At 54.2% G+C, this 19,811-nt stretch overlaps 5 protein-coding genes and 1 non-coding gene across 6 annotated transcripts; 2 read left to right on the forward strand and 4 right to left on the reverse strand.

Annotated features, from left to right (window-relative positions):
• Positions 1-2,280: 2,280 nt before the first annotated feature.
• CYME_CMT098C (probable ubiquitin isopeptidase T) lies at positions 2,281-5,274 on the reverse strand (the record flags this gene model as incomplete). Its single annotated transcript, XM_005539093.1, has 1 exon — positions 2,281-5,274. The coding sequence occupies one exon, from the start codon at positions 5,272-5,274 to the stop codon at positions 2,281-2,283; it is 2,994 nt and encodes a 997-aa protein (XP_005539150.1).
• A 1,165-nt stretch (positions 5,275-6,439) lies between these two features.
• Positions 6,440-7,213, forward strand: CYME_CMT099C (hypothetical protein; the record flags this gene model as incomplete). Its single annotated transcript, XM_005539094.1, has 1 exon — positions 6,440-7,213. The coding sequence occupies one exon, from the start codon at positions 6,440-6,442 to the stop codon at positions 7,211-7,213; it is 774 nt and encodes a 257-aa protein (XP_005539151.1).
• Positions 7,214-9,603: 2,390 nt separating this feature from the next.
• CYME_CMT101T lies at positions 9,604-12,068 on the reverse strand. Its single transcript, XR_002461692.1, has one exon. It is a non-coding gene; the product is annotated as a hypothetical transcript (transcript).
• Positions 9,896-11,143, forward strand: CYME_CMT100C (hypothetical protein; the record flags this gene model as incomplete). The annotated part of the gene is made up of 1 exon (XM_005539095.1): positions 9,896-11,143. The coding sequence occupies one exon, from the start codon at positions 9,896-9,898 to the stop codon at positions 11,141-11,143; it is 1,248 nt and encodes a 415-aa protein (XP_005539152.1).
• Positions 12,069-14,710: 2,642 nt separating the features above from the next.
• On the reverse strand, positions 14,711-15,988 carry CYME_CMT102C (unknown aldo/keto reductase; the record flags this gene model as incomplete). Its single annotated transcript, XM_005539096.1, has 1 exon — positions 14,711-15,988. One exon carries the CDS (start codon positions 15,986-15,988, stop codon positions 14,711-14,713), a length of 1,278 nt encoding a protein of 425 aa, XP_005539153.1.
• A 681-nt stretch (positions 15,989-16,669) lies between these two features.
• CYME_CMT103C (probable glutathione-S-transferase) lies at positions 16,670-17,590 on the reverse strand (the record flags this gene model as incomplete). Its single annotated transcript, XM_005539097.1, has 1 exon — positions 16,670-17,590. One exon carries the CDS (start codon positions 17,588-17,590, stop codon positions 16,670-16,672), a length of 921 nt encoding a protein of 306 aa, XP_005539154.1.
• Between the last annotated feature and the right edge of the window lie 2,221 nt (positions 17,591-19,811).

Here is a 19,811-nt window from a genome sequence, read left to right on the forward strand (position 1 = left end):
CCTGCGAGGCGGTGCATAGCGGGCGCTCGAACACACGATGCCATGTACTGTATGGATCGCAGACGAATTGCCTTGGAGATATACATGCTTTACTGAACAGTCCAAGGAGGACTGCATTCATTCTTCGATTCAGTCATATCTCAGTAGTCAGATGGTTGAGGAGCGTTCAAGGAAATAAGTGGATGTGCGGCGAGCCAATAACCGATATTCTGAAGCGTGCTTGTGGTTCATGGCAGAGAACGACCCGTTGATCATTGTCGGGAAAGCAACAGCGATGATCGCGGCCGCCACGGGCGTCTCTGTTTCTCAACGGCTTGTTTGTTTGGTCCTGAAAACATCGGGATACTGTCCAAGAAAGATTCCTAGTTCTTTGACGGCCATCTTCCACCTAAATCGCAACTATAGTGTTCCTGGAACGTCGCGACCGGTATGAAGCACAGGGACGACGGTTTGTTTTCTCAGTCGACGATCGTTCCATCGGATGATACGGCCGGAGCCTATATGGGTATTCGTGGGGAAGGAGCCTGTTTTATGTGCGATCGAGCTCGAGGAAAGCGACGACATCAGCATCTGTTCCAGCTGCAATGGATTCCTTTGGCGGCCTCAGTTTCGCAAGTAGAGAAGGCTCGTACAACAGCATCCTTTTTGTCGAATCATTGAAGACTTTTCCCGGATGTCTCGCAACGCTCCTCTAATGAACAACGTGTCATTTCACCAGTCCCATTGCGTTCGAGCTCTTGCCGATTGTTTTCAGGGGCATAGCTCCTTTTCGTTCGTCCGTGGTCTACTTGCTTCGACGTCATCGAGGGAGTGTTTCCTATCGTAAAACGAAGTGATCGTTCAACTGGACGAATTGCGAAAGCTTTCGGCCCGCTCAGAGCGGTGCATATTTCGTATTTCTTCCGCGAGGCCTTCTCCATCCGGGGAGTTCCCGTATCGAAGAGCTTCAACAAGTGGGTTCGTTTGAAGAAATAAAAAGCTCAAAGGTTGAGCTAGGCTGTACACTTCTGAGGGTCGAGATGGAGAAAAGCCAGCGAAGCGGTTCTGCGACAGAATTATATGCATAGCTGACATAGCAGCAGATGGGACAGAGTGCACGAGTCGTAGCAATCCTTGTAGTGATGAGTTCAAGCAGAGGCAGGAAACGCACAGGGTTCCTCAAACGAGACATGTCAACGCCACCATTTGTATCAGACGATGTGCGGCGCTGAAGAAGAGAGCCGGTGCACTGACGCCATCCAACTTTTTGGGGCAGCTTCTGAGGCTCGAAATCTACAAGGAGAAGCTGAAGCCGTTAGCAGCGTGTCGGTTGAGAAATGCTGGGAAACGCGTATGAGTGGATACATATGTATCATCGATGGTCGAGAGTCATTTCTTGTTCCACTGATCATGTATATGCCCGTAGAGACGCAACTTGGGAGCTCAGAGCTGTTCGCCCTGTCCACCCGTATCCCTCTATCGCCGTTCGTATGAACAGGTAAGGAAACATCACTTTTTGTGGCTTCTTCCGTTGTATTTCATCGAGAATTTTTCAAGTGGAATGGATCGTAAAATACACATTCTTGTACGTAGCGTTTTACAGGTTCTGTTCTGGGTGCACCACGTTCAGAACAACGACTGAACGAAGGGTGCTTCAGCCACCTGCTAACCATTGCGTAACGAACTTGTAGAAGTAAGGCTCTTTTTCGCAAGCTACGAGCGACAGCATCAGCGCATGCCGCGCCATGTCTCCAACATACAGGAGCCATTCTCTTCGTCGTATTCCTGGGAGAATATCAAACATGGACGATCAAGTTGTGGTAGTACAGGCTTTCCGGAATTCACTGCTCAGCGTCCAACGATGCGGATGTTCCGATCTTTGCAGAGCATCAGAGAAACAACACAGCAGCAGCAGAAGCAGCAGAAGCAGAAGCTGCTGCCTGTGGAATTTCTTGGCCACCTTGCCACCGTCTGCTCCCGGGAGCGCAAGCCGCAACACGGCCTGCCCAGAGAAGCATCCCGTCCCGTGCAGCGCTGAAGCGTCCGCATAAGCTCTGCGCGTTTCTTGTGTATGGTGATCGACGCCTACCTGGCATCGCGTGCCGTTCATTCGGAACTCGTGTTTGATCTGGGGAAACAACCGCACGGTAAATGCCTCGTGACGGCGTCACTGGCATCATCATGCGCAAGTTGATTGTCATGGTACCCGCATGAGTGGCGTTCCACTCGATAACTACGACAACAACAACGCCACCGTGCCTGTATCCGTCACCGGCACTCCGCGGACACGCCGCTCATCGTTTAGGCGCTTAGCAACATGTTGAGCGCCTGCTCAACGTCGCCACGCGAGGCCTCAAGTGCCTGTCGGCTGGCGTCTGCACTAAAGCCCATGCTCATTAGCTGGTCCAGCTGGTCCGCAAAGGAAAACGTTGGCGCCGCGGCGGCCTCGTTCGCAGAAGCTCCGCGAGTCGTGTTCCAATTCAGGACAGTTCCATCGAAGCGCAGGGGCTGGTCCATGGACGTTGCAACAGGGTGCAGCGGCTGGACCCGACTCACTGCAGTATCCGATTCGAGACGCAGTCTATCGGATGTCATCCAGTCCACGCAGGTGGCATCGAAGGCTTCATCGTCGCGACGCCATATGAGCACGAAAGCTTGCTCCAGAGCACTGGGATTTTGTCCAGCATCGAAAACTTTTTCATCGTTGTAGAGAAGCCAGCGCTTGTTCCGATAGACGTAGGCCACATAATGTCCCGTCTGGAGTGAAGCGCCCAGGTGAACCATAGCCGCCGCCAGCGCATACCGTGTACGGGAACTGGATGCCAGCGCAGCGGATGTCTCGGCTTCGGTATTTGCTGTCGGTTCTTCCTCGGGTGTCGATGCGCCGTTCGCCGCAGCCGAATTGGCGCTATCGAGTAGCCATTCGATAGCACGCTCGCCATCATGGTTACTGGCCTGAAGCGCTACTCGTGCCTGCTGCAAGGTGAAACCCATATCCATGAGGAGCCGTTCAGACGGGTCTATCCGAGTCAAGGCGCGCCCACTCGGTGTGCCCGACGCTGGCGCTTCTGCCGCTTCCATCCGACGCTCCGGAGGCAGACGATCCCATTCGGATTCGTCGACAACGAGCCAGGGTTTCATATCGAGAACGATGGTACCGTCGGCTCGCTGTTCGAGACCACGCTGCGGGTCTGAGAAGGTCACCGCGGTGGACACCTTGCGAGGCACCCAGTCCTCACCGGCCTCGAAGCGTCGCAGATGCATAATAAGAAAAGGTGGACACCGACTGGGGCTCTCTCTCCTTTCAGCCTGATTCGGATCGGCGACTCCGATCGATGCTCGACACGACGGGCACTGGAACGAGAGCAGCTCACTGGCAACGCTGAGGTCGAGGCATGCTGCCAGGGAGACACGCGCAGAGGATTCCTGGTCCTGCTCCGCGGAGATCGCCTTGCTCCTCGTTGAGTATTCAGCACCTCGGACCGACGACGCAATAGGCACGTATAAGGAAGTTGCTTCCGTGGAGTTCATGCCAATGCGATGGCAACGCAAACATTCCGTTCGTTGAACCAGTGGAAAGATGAAGAAGCGGGCTGGGTCTCGAGTTCCTTGCCGCCGAGCCTCCGCCGTGCATCGACTAAGAAAATACTCGAGAAACTCGTGAGCGTCCTGCTGCCTTTTCGTCGCAAATTCCGGATGACCTTGCCCGATTAGGTTCTGAAACATTCGCGGTGCAATGCCCTGGGGCGGCTGGTACCGGCGCAACAGCCCTGCGCCCTCTGCTGGCGTCTGAACGTCACTTGTGGCGGGTGCAGGTTCCGGTTCGGGCGCTTCGGCCATTCTCGAAGGCGCCTCGTGATCCGGAGCTCCAGTTTTCACCGGTTTTGGCATCGTCGCGTGCTCGTGCTCATGGATTTTGGCTGCAGAGGCGCGCCCCAACTCATCGATGCGTTGTGGAGTGTGTTCACGCTTCCAGTACCGCTGGCTTAGCAAGCCATCCGCTAGCTTACGCATTTGACATTCAAAGCACTGCAGTGCACTGCCCGCCTCGCACCTCGTGTAATGGCGGTCCAAGGATTTGTTCTTGAATGGGAAGGAAAGCGCACGAGGCTCTTGATACCAGCGATAGGGCGCAAATACCAGCGCGTAGATGCACTGGAGCACACTCGAGATATAGCACGTATTCCCCATATTCCGCATTCCAGTTGCGACGACATCAGGCGCATAGAGACTGGGATCCGTAATCCTGCGCAGACTCGGATTATGGTCCGAGAAATTGGATCCCAGCTCCTTCAAGTTAAGCTGGACATTCTGCTCTATCTCTAGTTCAATCAGGCTTTTCTCGGTCTTCTCCTCACGACGAATATCAATACCGAACTCGCTCAGATGCCGTTCAAGCTCTGGGTCTACACGGAGCTCGTCACAGACGTAGCAGTGTACGTCCGCTGTGCCGTCGGCGGTAATGGTACCGAGCTTCACCGCGACAGCATGATCCGCGTTCATCCCGCCATAGGCTTGAAAATGCTCCCATGCGTGATTCTTTCCACCGGTGCCATCAAAGTTCGTTCGCCCGCACCCAAGGTGCCCACACGAGAGACAGAGCCAAAGATTTTCGCGCAAATCGCAGGAGGAGCATTTTGCCGTGGAACGACTGAGCGATGTATCCACGTCGATTCCCTCCAAACGACAAACCGTGAGCGTGTGTTCGCACGGCTGCAACTGCAGCTCCCATGCCTGCACCTGCTCCTTGCGTGACATGGCCGCCGCTTCGTGCACGCTCTCTGCCAGCGTTATCCACGCTTCCAGCTGTGAGGCCGGGTAGGCCCCAGAGCGGAGATCCGAGCTCCAGTTCCGAGCCGACCCTGCCTCGGGCTCTCGAAGACAAGCTACCCAACACTTTGCAGCCACGTCGTAGATACCTTCCAAGCGCACTGGAGGAACTGGTGCTTCCAGGGACTCTGCACCCTGTATGGTGTAACCTTCGCTCGTTCGCAGAACTTGAGGCGCTAACGTGGCTGTTGTGCCTCGCTCGGCCTCTGCTGCATCCTTCTGAGCCTGCACCAGGGTGCTCTGCTCGAGACGATCAGCCTCCGCCAGCGGTGCTCTTCGCAAGTTCGCAAAAACTTGATGTTTCGTCTTTCGGGTGTGAAGCTCCGCGTGTCTTCGGTATGCACAAAAACACTGCAAACAAGTCAAACAAACACAAACACCACCAGGAGAGTCAACGTCTTCAAAACAAAGCGAACACTCCTCTTTTTCAACGCAGTCGATCGACGGCACACCTGATCTATTCATTGTTTGATTCACCCTAGTCTGCGAGTTCGTATACGCAGCACGTCAGCGCAGAGCTCGTCGCTTGTTCAGAAGCGCGTACGCTCGGATCGACCATGGGAATGGCGGCAGTGCCGCGTGCAGCGCTGCAGGGCAACGATCGCCAAGCGTCGGCTGCTGCAGCTCCGAGCGATGCGAGGCTCCGACCGGCCCAGTGGACTGGTGATGGTGATCCATGGTCAAGAGTGTGGAGGATATGGAGGCACGTACCTGATCCATGGTCAAGAGTGTGGAGGATATGGAGGCACGTACCTGATCCATGGTCAAGACTGTGGAGGATATGGAGGCACGTACCTGATCCATGGTCAAGACTGTGGAGGATATGGAGGCACGTACCTGATCCATGGTCAAGACTGTGGAGGATATGGAGGCACGTACCTGATCCATGGTCATGCTGGTGCGCCCGAGGAAACTCGTCCAGACTCACTGATTTCGTGTCGGAGACGAAACTACGACATCCGTACGGGTAACGTATAGGCGCGTGTTGCACCAACGCGATGCAGCTCGAAGCTCGCTGCGCGGAGGCTGTCTCTTTTTTGTGGCTCTATCTCGAGGGAGAACTCATTCGGATTAGAGTAGTCTGGGCTTTACTGGACGCGATTGTGGCACAGGAGGAACTGAGGTCTCTGGTCTGCTTACTGGCAGCGTTTGCGCTGTCGAAGATGTCCAGTTCAGCGCGTTGGCCCCGGAACGGTCGTACGCCGGAATTGAGCGGCGGTGCCGTTGGCGGCTCGCATTGCTCCCGCGAAGCGCCTCTCTGGACGAAAAAACTGTGAGGGATTCCTGGAAGAGTCGGCGTCCGATGGATCTGCATGTGTTCCTTCTATTCCTAAAAGATACTTACGACCTGAACTTGAGATATGCAAGAACGTGTTCAGATGCTCGATGATCTCTTCCCTGGCGTTCGAGCAGCATAAGCAGCGCGCTCAAGAGTACAAGATTGACGCACCTGCTGCACGGCATCATGGAATCACGTGCCTGCGTTTGCGGCACACGCGAGATCGCCCGCCGCACGCTGCGCCGCTGCAGGCGAAGCGCGCGCGCTGGAGTGCCGACGGGTGCCCCAGCCAGCGGCAAGCGGGTGATAACACCAGCGACATGTTCGGGCACAGGCTCGTGTGCACTTTCGATGTTCGCGTTTCTACCAGTAGCAAAGGCGGTTTTCCCGATCTTTTGTCGAAGTTTTCCATCACACGCTAGGTTTAACGAAGCACTGGGTCAGCGTAGGCACGCTTGCGGGTTCGTTCGTATTACGAGGCCGCGCTACGTGGCGCTTCGCGTTCGACGCCGGCACACCGTGCGTGGCGTTGCGAGAAGCCTCGTGGCGGTCGTGCGGCCCGGAGATGTTGCTCTAGTTCCATCACCGTATCCAGGCTCGGAGGACGCTGTTGTTTTGGTCGTTGGTCTCGACACAACTGGTCGAACGGCGGACGTCGTAACGTTGCACGCTGTTGGGCGCTCGGAAGACTCGGCGGTTTTGTACGAGCGCGAGGCAGGCGCTGCAACGCGCTTCGAGCGTGTCGATAAGCTGGCGCCCTTGAAGCGTGTTCAGCGGGATGAAACGAAGGATGTGTGGAAGGTGACCACAGCGGAACTTGAATCAGTGAAGGCTGCGTTCTTGTCACCCGCGGGACAAGCTGCCGTACAAGCCGAGATGGAACAGATCGAATCTAGCATTGATCGGCGCATATTTGAGCGTAGCCCGTCACCAGCACCGACGCGGACGCAGCTTCTGACTGGTTCGGGAATATGTGCCGGGGCCTCTGTGGCTTGCGTGGTAGCACTGTCTCAACACGGCAGTGATGGCCTAGCGTCAGCGTCTGGCGTACTTACGGCTGCCGCTTTCATTCTTTCCATTGTATCTGGAGGACTTGCTCTCGCTGCTTTGCGCCAACAACAATAGATGAAGTGATGATGGAATACCATCAGCGCGGCTGACGCGTTATGAAACTGTACAACTCGGAGCGAGTCGTTACCAGTTGTTCGCCTTTCAGACAAGAGTTTGTTGGGCGCCTCAGAAAACTAGATAGGTATGCACTGGACGGCAGCGAAGGGCGTTGGATTAGAATCCGGAATGCAGCAGCGAAGCGCTCTTGGATTATGACGGAACGCTGTATCTCGAAGCAGACTGTCATAGGAACCCGCATCTGCAGACAGTTTGGTTGGAAACGCTCTATGGATCCGAGCTCTCCGTGGATGGCAAATGGAGCGCTGCACGGCATGTTTCCGCGTACGATACGCTTTCGCTAGGGCGCAGTGCATTGTTTCGGGCTCAGGACGAGGTCGTGGTGCTTGCGCGACCTCCCAGGACCCGACCTGTACGCATTTGGGCATGGGTCCAGTTCCGGATGCTACCATGCACCGGTTTCAAGTAAAAATGGGAAACTGAACTGCTCGCTCTGTTTCTGCCTAGCGATATCCCGCCGTAGATTAACGATTTACTGGCTCGATTTTGAGAAAGCAGCAGTACGGGCTCACGGATGCAAACATAGTTTTAGGATTCATGGTCGTCTTCGCGGAGTGGCTCCTTCCAAGCTTTGGCGTTGGAATTCCTTACGATACTGGAGTCACGACTCCAGATGCCCTCGAACAAGCGTTCGTAAACTAATCGACATCATAATCCAGTGTATACGTACAGGCATCCAATCTTCCCATTTCGTTATATGGAGCATGCTCGGATCACACTTCGTACAAGTTTTCGATCATTCTAATTCATTGCAACTCGTCGAAATAGCAATACGAGGGAAAAAGCTCGACCTTGCCCCTTGACGACTTGTTCAGAAGCTCTCACCGGAACCTCACTAAACTGCTCACTGCAAATAACCGATTCTCCTCGAAGGGTATATGCTCATCATTTCTAGGCCATCGACGAAGTGGCGCTTGGTGGCCTCATGATACCTTTCGCATGATACGCTGCCTGGGGTTCCCGTCTCTTCGATTTGGGAGGGAAAGAGTGTTGCATTCGGACTCGGGAGATCACAGCGATCGCTTCTAGTGGAGTGCGCGCCACCGTTTTCCACGGCTGGGGCGTAGACCTATCGAAATTTCCTGGGTTGTCATCCTGCCTGAATTTTTCCTGCGTTGCTTGGTTCATCAAGGACACGATCGCATTCCACAAATCCTCTAAAGAAATGGAACAGCATGCGCTTCCAGGTGCATCGAAAAGCGTCCTCGCAGCCGGCGATCGCCAAGACCAAACAGCGATCGTCGGGTACGGCACCGTGGAGTGCAGAAACGGAGTTCTGCATCAAGATGGACCTTTTCAACGCCTGTCAAGCGGCATGGATCGACCGATGAAGCAAGTGTCCTCGAAGCACAAGGTGACGCGCTTTGAGAGATGTTCGGTGGACGCATGTGAACCCCTGGCCACTCGGAAGTGTTGCCGCTGCGGGGACGCACCGATGCTGTACACAACGACGACGAATCCGGTAAGCGAAGCATGGATCGAAACATCCACATCTGCATGAGATTCATCCATAACACCCGAGAAGGGAGAAACAGAGACTTGAATGCGGGTATCAACATTCTTGGATCGCTGGCAACCGAGCTCGACGGCCAGATACGGTCGGCGGATGTACAGTTGGATATCAGAGAGTGGAAAAGAAGCAGTCAGACCAAAAACCCGCAATGACTAGCGCTGACGATCGTCGAAAGAGCCCAAACGGTTGTGTGTACACCCGATTTGGAGTACCTGTCCATTGTATTCTTGACATGGGTATCAATATGATGAACGTCGATCGCGAATCAGGTATGTGGATGCCAAGGGCGCATGCGCAGACGCGCTCCGATAGGTTGCAAGCGACTTGATCTCTTCAAGGCGCAGCACGAACAACAGACGCATGATCCTTCAAACTGGCTTTGCATCTCGGAATGAGAAACTTATGGGAGCTGCTATGCGAGAGTTTGCAAGCTCGACTGTTCAAAGCCTGACCAAAGCGAATTTCGGTCTCTGGGTTTCACAGATACGACCGGTAACTGCCAAAGACGTCGAGGCGAAAGTTTGCTTGTTTTTCGAAACGCGTTTGGCGCAACGAAAAGTATTGTGGCGCGTGACCAGCAACGGCAAGCAATTCCAGCAAAACGATGACAACCCACATGCGCGAGTGCTGACCACGCGGCTCAGTTGCGGACTAGAAACGCCTTCTTGAAACAACGTGGTTTGATCCCGCTCGTTCCTGCCTGGTGGAGAATTCCGATCCAGCAACCGAGCGCGTGCAGTGGGCACACCGAAGGACGTCGCCGACCTGGCGCCAGCATCGACTCGACGTGTCCAGTTGTCGCTAAACAGGATCATTTAGCTGGGGGCGCCTACGCACCAGTCACTGTGATGCGACCAAGACACAGCGATTGGAATACTTGGCTGTTTCTGAATTTGCGTAGAGCGTGACTTTCAAAGGGGCTGAGAAATGCAGCTGCGGACAGCACCCTGAGATCCTAAACAAGGCGCTTCCCAGAGATCTCTCAGCGCGCAGCGAACAACACGAATCTGCCAGTCGAAGCGAGAAGCGCGGATGCCGTCTGTACCTGCGCGTTGCCACAAGCCACGAGACTTTTTTGCAAGCTTCACTTGCCACTTTCGGAGCGCATGGTGTTGGTGAGCGGTATTGTTGCAGTTTTCCGAGCGAACGGCACGTCGCCACTGTCTGCATCGCTGCAGGTTCGAAGCAATCTGGTGGATACTCGTGAGCTGCCGAAAGGTACAACCTTCCTGCATGAGTGCTCGTCAGCGTTGTTTTTTATCTTCGTTGCAATTCAATGGCATCGACGCGCGCTGTTTCCGATATATTTAATGGTAACGGCTCCGGGACGCACGTTTAACAAGTACACCAGTTCGGAGCCGCGTCTTAATCGAGAAACGCGGGTCGTTGCAAATTCCTTGCAGAGCCAGAACGACACGCAGGATGTCGCGAAGCCGTCTACGCAATTCTACCGACTCCTTGACAAGTCCAACTTCATATGGAACACGAGCACGTCAATGAGAGCGTCCATAGTCTGTCTGGTTGCCAGAGAGGTGGCCCCTGAAAGCCGGCCTTTGCCGTCTCCTGAATCAGGGACGACGCAAACAATTGCACACCGGAAACGAAACACGCTATTCGGAAACGTGGGTTCACCACGGCAAAGCCGCGTTCAGCGTGATACGCTCGCGTGTGGTTCACCGAAAAACGCGAGGCATACCCTCGGCGGAACAAACCGCAGGGACCCCTGCCTGCATCGTCGCGGAATTTCAAACGCTTCCGAGCATGCTGGTCTCCGACTGCTTCCTCGGGCGTTCAGCGCTGCCGATGACGACCATCATAACCAGGGTTCACGACTTGGGGCGCCAAACGGATGTGGGGATTCTCACGATGGTGCGGGAAATCTGTCCGAGGACTCATCCGCGGACAGGTGCTGCTCTAAGAGCGGCAGACGTTCGTGGAGAACCATTGCAAGATCTGTATTTTCCAGGACTCGCTCTCGTGCTGCTGTCTCAAGGTGTTGCAGCACTCGTTCAAGGTCCTCAACGAGCGATTCCGTGCTTTCGAGTTCTTTCCATTCGCGCTCACTGAGCGCGCCACTTGTATGCAAATCTGCAATGGCTTGTCTTATAGAGTCAGACGAGGGTTTCGAGGCGCGCTTTCGCCAAACTGTTTCGGACGCCTCCAGTTTCCGTTGGACCGGTGTCGCAAGTTGTTGCTCGTCGTCCGACGCTCTAGTCCTCGGTCTGCGACCTGTACTCAGCCGCTGTGCAGATACAGGTTTGGGCGGCTGCAACGCGTCACCTGGTGCTACCTGTGAATCCGTTTCTGCGATTGAGACTAGACTGGTAATCCGGGGAGTTTCTGGCGGACTTTGATTCAACTGCGGGTTCTTCGGAGAACTATTCACTAGTGAAGAGCATGAACCCACGACATGGTGGTTCATGGCAGATCACTCTGCCAAAGAATCACTCCGAGTCCCGGCAGTTCTACAACGCCTGCTTCGAGTCCCTCTGCGTCAGCCAAGCTGACGAACGGAACCGAGCCCAGCCTGACCGAGCCGGACTCCGAAGTTGACCTCCACTCTATCGGACACACAGACTAACGTAGTTTCCTTCTCGGAGAGGCGTCTCCTGGTATATCTATTGCTGCGTTTCCAAGGTGTGCCTCGTGGGTCCGCCGCCAACCGCATCCGCCACCTGGTGCGCCGTACGAACAAGCGATCCACCGGTTCACGCACCGACGCCGACTTTAAAGCTCCGAATGAAATGTACTTCAGATTTTCCGCGAAAATCTTTGCTCTCTTGCCAGTTTTCAACTGGAATGCGCATAATATGCGCGACCCGAACGTTGCAAACAACAGCGCTTCGACACGTGGCTAGGGCAAACGCTGCCATCGACGGTGGACGGTTGTGGCGCGCCGCCCGCCCTCGAGAGTGCGTCTACAGACGCCGACGCGCAGACGCCTCCCAGACTTGTGTCGATCGGCTGCCTGCTCTCGATTTCAGCTGCTCCTTGTATATCTCGAGCATGAGAGGCTGATCCACAAAAAGTCGGCTTGCGACAGCTTTCCGGGCCTCGTCTTCAGGACTACACAGAATCTGGTGTTGATGACGGCATTCAAGTCCCGGTTCGCGAACGCCATGTATTTATAGGCGCTGATGGAACTCATACAAGCAAGGAGTCCTCAAACTCGTGCCCTCTGTGTCGCTACAGTCTCGCCATTGTCGCGTCGGGCAAACTGCTTTTGTCGCATATCTCCCCTGTTCTTCTTCGTCGCTTGCTCGTCTCCGTTCGACGTTCGACGAGAAGAGGATTCTTTTTCGTTTTTTCTGGCATCTGGCGACGACGGCGCTCCAGGATCTTCGACTTTTATGTCCATACCTTTTCCTTGGAATTTGTATTTCTGTTAATGGAGACACTGGTAGATGCCCTTTCGTGAGGATCCCCTTGGAGGGCAAGGGATTTGCGGAAGGGAAACGACATGCGCCCCAGCGGTATCGTGCTTCATGCTTCAGCGATTTTCCTAGTGGAGCGATCATCACGTTGTACGATAGAAAACACTCCTTCGATGGGTTTGAGCCACGGATCCTCTAGAGGTTTGAAAAGAAGCTCTACCCCGATATAATCTCAAAAACCGCGAACGCAAGGGGAATGCTGGAATGCCGCGTTATCCAATAGAAGAACGTCGCGAGATGTCAGGGAAAACTTCTTCAATGATTCGATGAAGTCTCTGGTTTACTGTGATCCTTGTCTGGGAGCGATACTGAGGCCGCCAAACGAATCCACTACAGCTAGAACATATGATGATGTCGTCGCTCTCTTCGGGCTCGGTCGTACGTACAACAGTTCGCTGCTCCGCGAATACCCATATAGGCTCCGGCGGTTCCGTCCGAAGCAAGTCCTATCGACTGAGAAAACAAGCCGGTGTCCCTGTGCTTCACATCGATTGCAATGTTCAACGAATTCTATCGTTGCGATTTCGGTGGAAGGTGGCGCTCAATGAACTAGGAATTTCAAGGGACTGTATCTCAGAAATTTCAGGACCAAACGAAAAACTGCTGAGTACCAGACACACGCGTGGCAGCTTCCATCATCGCCCTTACTTTCCCTCGATTGATCAACGGGTCGTTTTTCTACCAGTGACCGCAAGCAGTCCAAAAAATATGGCTCTCTGGCACTGTGCGCATATACTTGATTCGAGGATTGTTCCTGAGTTATCTGAGTACTGCGTTTTGACCGACATGAAGGAAAAATACAGTCCTCCTTGCACTGTTCAGAAAAGAAAATATACTAAAGGCAATTCATCTATGATCCATACGGTACATTGCATCGTGATGTCAATCTCCTGCTATAGACCCCAACGGAGATGAAGCAAAACTGAGCTCAAAGCCTCTAAGCCGGACGGTGTCGACAGATGCGCTTCGATTCATGGGCGTGCCTGCGACGGACACGGTGACGATGAGGTACTCTGGGAATAGTCGATCCATGCAACTCCATAGAGAAGGCGAGTTTCGATCTCACTGTTCACATAGTGTGTCTGAGTCGCAAGGAACAAACCGCTATGAAATATGGTAAACACATGCTTGCAACGAGTCCAAATCAAGGAGCAGGCGAAAAAGGAGCTAGTCTCTGCATGCAAGTATGAAACATGCGAGCCAAAGCCTAAAGAGCGTTGGCGGAGCTCGTTCCAGGTTTGTAGGTTATGAAGCAAACATTGAAACAAGTCTACAAGGACGATAGGGACCGACGGAACACCAATCTGTGCGCATATTCGTAAACCTCGGCCAGCGCCGAGCACCGACACGCATGTTCAACTGTGCCAGGTGGATGACGAGAAAGACTTTATGGTGGGTGCGGATCCCTGCTTTGAGGACGTTATGGTCGTCGCCGTACCTCTACATCAAGAGAATGGAGCCAAAGTCTTGAGCGCAATGCAAATGTACCTGCTCAGATTCTACAGGGATAGGTATCAATGGGAGGCGGGCATCATGGACGCCAGGAGGCATACCGACAAGTGCAATGACAACGTCGGAATCCATGACGGCGATCTGCGCACCGTATCGAGCAGAAGTGGATATTTTCTGTACGCTTCACTCAGAACGCGTACCTGGGCGTCGAAATGGCACAGGCACACGATCTATGGCAGGGGCACGTGAGACGGCGCTGGGGTCGCCAACGATGTCTATTGCGCAGAGGCAAGCAGCGTGCATTTACCAACCTATCTCATGCGTTCGCAAAAGAAACCGGGGATACATTGCGTCGCGTGGCGGTAGTCTACGGTGTCGGACGTGTCGTATCCCGCAAAGCATGCACGCGTATTCCGTCGCGGGCCTGCAACGCGTGCTGGAATCGATTCTGTACGATTCGCGTTAAAGTCTCGAGAACAACACGCTCGCATCACGAGCACGGAAACACGCGGAAACGGTAAGTGATTTGAAAATTAAAACAGAGTCCGGTACAGGAGGTGGTGTACTGTAAGGAGACCAAACTCCAGATGGCGCGGCAAACAAGGGTAAGAGGCTTGCTATGGTATGATTCCACCATCAACAATGCGAAGAATCACTTTTTGCGACCAGAATTGAACGCCTTGATTAGCATACGAAAGGATGCCGCACTTGCGGAACGTCCACCGGCTTTGTTTCGAGCGAACGTTCGATGTCGTCCTTCAGCAGTCAGCGTGGGCATTATGCTGCAACGCTGCAGACTTTCGATGCACGGAACCAGCGGCGAGGATATAGAAATTGGAACTCTCACCGCAAACAACGCTCTGGTGTCGAACAGCACAGCAACAACGTTTGTGCTTCGTGTACGCATACGCACTGGAAACGATACTCCAAGGCAATCAGAGCACGATAATGACGCCCCAAGATTCGATATCAAAGAGTATCGCTTGCGCACAGCTCAGCGTCACGACATCCAATCGTGAACATATCTGCAGAAGCTTATAAACCTCGTCGATTCGACTCCCGAGCGAGCGGAATCGAGGGCAGTTTCGCATCGACTTGATCAGCAGCACGCCTCAGCTTCGTCATTTCATCCAAGTCAAGGCGCCAGCCCAACGCCTGTGCATTTTGTTGAGCTTGCCAGGCGTTTTTCGCTCCCGGAATAGGTATGGCTATCGTCGGTTTCTCCCCAGCGGCACGCATCTCGCCTGCAGTGATGACATAGTTCAAAGCGACTGCCGCAAGCGAGACCTGGCGCTTCGCAGCGATCCGCTCCATCTCGCTGAGCAGAACATCCACGCGTTCCACAAGGGACGCAGCGAGTCGTTTTCTCACGCCAGATGGCAGACGTCCTTTCCGATATCGACCGGTGAGCAGGCCCTGAGCCAGCGGCGAATATGCTAGAATCTGAATGCCGCGATCTGCGCAGATTTCGCAGAGCGTTCGATCGTCGGTGGCACCCAGGCACCGCACCGTCTCCGGGTCTCGGTGCAGGAGACTCCACTGCACCTGATTTGAGGCCAAGGGCACCTCGTGGACTTGGCGGAGATACGTATCGCATTTCAGAAGGCGACTGGGGCTGAAGTTACTCACACCCACGCATCGGATGAGGCCTTCGTGGTAGGCCTCGGCGAGGGCGTCCCAGATGGGTTCGTCGTTTTCGCCGACAAACGCAGGCCAGTGCTGCTGGTACAGGTCGATGTTTTCAAGACCGAGACGGCGCATGGAAGCTCGCAGTGCTCCCAGCACAGATCGACGCACCGTTTCCCGGCGCTGCGGTCGACTGAGCCATCCCAGCAGGTTCAGCGATAAGCCGGCAGTTCGCCAAGGAAAGGGAGCGTACTTGGTGGCAACATTTATTTCGGGGAGCGGCGAGTCAGGACCGGCATTTGCGAGAACCTCTTCCGTCACTTGGCGACCGATGCGTCCCACAAGTTGCTCGGAGCGCCCCGGAGGTGTACCGTACACCTCCGCGGTATCGATGAGCGTGACCCCGTTTCGCAAGCTTTCCCGCACCGCATCCGTATTGTCTTCCTCGGAAGAGCTGCCCCAGTAAAACCGATCACCGAAAGACCAAGCACCCAGGCCAAGTGGTACTCGCAGTTGCACGCCACCGTTGCGGCCAGCGAGCAGCACAGGCTTCTCCGCGGCATACGCCACGTCTCCTGATCGAGTGGTCAAACAGAGACCGAGCGACCGTGCCGAACGCGGTGCGCCCGCAAGCGACGACCCAGGTAACACTGGAAGCTTCACAAGGAAAGCAAGCTTGGAATCCATAATCGTTGTACCTTTTCGTCGGTACAAGCGACACTCACTTGTTCGAGGTGAACACGGCAAATTCACACCAGCATTAACGGGTGTGCGCGGGCGGCGCGTTTGAGCGTACGCATGCTTGCAGCGTAAAGGCGCTGGGGCACGGGATTGTAGCGTTGATGCAGATCCAACTTGTTACGCGAGTGCTGACTGTAACCTGGAAAGTGTTCAGCTACGGTGGAGCTGCCCTGCACTGATGCAACACCGGCAGTAGGCGAAGCATTTGCAGTATTTCGGGATACACCGTGCCTCTGTTTCGTGGACTGCTCATGCGATGAACGTCAATCGTCTAGCGCATGTTCGAGGAACTTCGTTTTGGAAGCAGAACAAACCCCCGTTCTTGCGTGTCCTCGACAGCTACCTCATTCTGAGAGGTTGCTCTGGCTGCAGCGAACACTGCCGTGGTGCAACACGTACCAGTGCTGAGCGGCACCTTGGCCGGTCGGTGACAGCTGGCGCTCATGGACCGCCGAGAGGAGTTCGCTGCCACAGGCACTGGATCTCAATCGTTTCGATCGCTGGGAGCTGTCGAGAGCCCCATGCATCGTAGTGCGTTCTATGCGTTGTAATCTGCGATTTACACCAAAAAACAGCAAGTCCAAAGTCATCGATCCTTGCGGATATGTGCAGCGCTTTTCGTAGTGCTTAACGTTCCGTTCGATCCTTGGATAGGATAACTGCATCTCTGGCGGCAGCGATGGCCTCTTCGGGGAGCTTCAGGTGCGGCAGCTTGCCCGGAGGCGGCATCTTGCTTCCGCTGCCGATCAATGCGATCTTGTTATTGCAGGCGAGACCAGCCCGTGACGGTGAGTTCAGAAACTCCTGCAGCCGCTCCAAACCGTGCACGTTTTGACGCAGCTGCGAAAGATGCGGGAACGCTTTCAAGCTGCCAGGCAAACAGGTCTCAATGTGATCGAGCAGCTCTGCGAGGAAAAGGTCCGCGTAACTCGGCTCAGACCCGCCAGTTTGCTGAACAGAGAGAAAACGGGGATCGGAGCCCTTTGCGCAGGCTGCAACTTTGTGCCGACGACAGTAGGATTCTAGCGCTACCAATTTGGGCACCATCATTTCCGTATAGACCTGGATGGCTTGGTCTGCAGACTGGGAGCCGTAGCAGGCTCGCGCTGTGGCGCCATTCAACTCCATGACGATATTCGCGATCATGTCCACGTATGGATCATTGGCGCCTAGTGCATACTCGCTCACCTGGTGACCGTACGTGCGAGCAAGATGCCGCAGAATCGCAAGTGTCTCCGTGATGGCGATCGGGCGCGTTGCGTGCTCACCACGAGCATCGATGAGGTATGGCAAGTTTGGAAAATCGAGTCCAAGCCGGTGTTTCACGGACAACCACGCGTCCCTCGAGAAAGGTACGTCGTCGTTGTAGTCGCCCTGCACATAGCGCCTGTCCACGAAATCGAGGTTCAGATAGTAGAGCAGGCAGCGAACCGGGGATCCCAGTCCCCGAATGTCCCAGTACCCGACAACGATAGAGCCGGGTTCACCGGCCGGTGGACTGCGTTCACCGACGGGTTTATCCACTCGATCGACTCGCACGGTTGGCATGCTTCAGAGTTATAAAAAATTGGCTTAGAATTATTGCCGAGAAACTTCAGTAGCCCAGTAGCGTCTTTCGCGGCAGCCCCGAGGCGTCTCGAAACCTCTACTCCCAAATGAAGCACGCTGGTACATAGGACGAACGCGCATGCGTGCGCCGCTTCAGAGGTGACATCTCGATACCGTCCGTTAAGTTCTAAAAGTTACAGAAAAATACATGTTCATGGAGAATGCCGCTCGAGAGGACGACGTCGGATGCCAGCGAGAGTTCCGAGGAGACAGAGCGACGCGTTCGTGCGCCTCGCCTGGATATGCAGCGTTTCACATTGGTACTGCCTCGCCGAGCGGGTGACCTGTGATCGAGCAGGAGAGCTCATTGACGCTGCATTCGTGTCAGGCGAGAATGCGACACTGGACTGCTCGTTCTGTAAACGCGTTGAGGTTTTTGCGTACGTTTTAGGTGGACAAGCCTTTGGCTTCGAAATGTAGCAATAAGGGTTTACGAATTCATACGCTTGTTCGGGGTTTTCAGTCCTCGTTTTGGTAGCGGGTCCTTCGATACTTTGCTGCTCGATTTCATGAGGTCAATGGAATCAAGATGTTTCACGACGTATTTGGACATGGGTTTGTGAAACAATCGATATCATGATCCAGCTCATACGAAAAAGGCTGTAATCTTCTCGTTTCCTTTCACGAAGCATGCTCATATCATGGTTCTTCAATTTTTCAAGCCTTCCGTTCCAAAACATCTCGTGGACCAAGCAAATAGCGCTTCTAGATTGATGAGCAAAGAATTCGACGTGGTTCCATAAAGCCATCCTCACGAGCTCATACCAAAAAATGACTGAACGCGTCAGATCGAATCATCGTTTCTGTTCGAAATACAAATGCTTCTTCCTTGTTGCTATCGAGAAATCAGAAATCGACTGCAACGCGATACATCTCTTGGGAGATACAATGACAGGCTCCTGTTTCTCCTTTTTGCATACATGATAGTCTTGGGCTCGGACTTGAGCCATCGCTGCGATCGCCTCCGGTGATGCGAGCGTCACCCATTCGCAGGATGGCAGCGTAGAAGAATCGAGATTTCTCTACTTGATAGCCAATATGAGTATTCCTTACAGTGCTCGTTTCATCATGGACAACTACGCGTTCCGCAACTCCTCCATCGAATAGAACGGCGCGAGCTTGCGTGTACAGCGGGCACAGTATTCGCCAACTGGATCACCTGGACATAGCTCGTGATCGTTGGATACGGCGCTGCCGGCATTAACGGAAAAGGGCAACGAACGGGGCCTCCTCTACCCGTCAAAGGAATGCACTGTGCAATGAATGACGCCGTCCGTCGCCGCGGGACAGCAGCCGAAAGAGGAAGTGTGTTGGACATATGGGAACGCCTGATGACAGTCACGTGTCACCGCTGCGAAATGCGCACCGGTTTTGTACACAAAGGCAACGAAAACGACACACAGAGCGTAGATCGCAACTCCCGCCTGTGCACGACACGCTTTGACAAGGAAAACGGAGACGACGGAATCGGCAGTTTAACATAGTCAGCAACATCCTTCTACTGCTGATATCGGAGATGCAAGGACGGTCGAGACCGGCGTATTCAAAGCCGGACATAAGCGAGATATAAAGGATGCAGTCGAAGAAACAGCCCGCAAAGTCTGCTGGTGATGATTTCAGAAACAGACTCAAATTTCGGCGAGACGCCGACTCCTACGAGACCTGCTCCATTGTATTCGGGCGTGGATAGAACCGGATGGTGGCATTGCCATGACGCGTCATCGGCAAACCCGAATGATGTACTTCGGAGTCCGAAGGGTCCCTTCAGAGCTCATGCGACACGCTTCGCTGTTTATCTATATCCAGTGCCGAGAGCGTTTCAGGACTGAAGGAATTCTGGAGTCGTGCACGCTTCAGCACGAGTTCGTTGCTCGCGAAAATGTCTTAACGCTCCAGGCTATATACAGCTTACCACGCAATTCCATGGGGCGCACGGATTGTACCACAGGAAACATTCGTGCTCGCTGCCTCTGTGAGCGAGCACCGGAAACTTTCCAGCATTGTGTATGCAGCGCTTGATATGCGAGGTTGCTAGCTATCACCAAGAGACCATATGTTTCCTGGTACTCTATTCAAGCAAAAAACTGACCACAAACGTCGACAAGGGAAACTTGAACTTGGGACTGCTCAGAGAGACTCGCTGCATTCCTAACCCTGGATC

Source organism: Cyanidioschyzon merolae, chromosome 20, assembly GCF_000091205.1.
Source record: "Cyanidioschyzon merolae strain 10D DNA, chromosome 20, complete genome".
NCBI lineage: Eukaryota > Rhodophyta > Bangiophyceae > Cyanidiales > Cyanidiaceae > Cyanidioschyzon > Cyanidioschyzon merolae.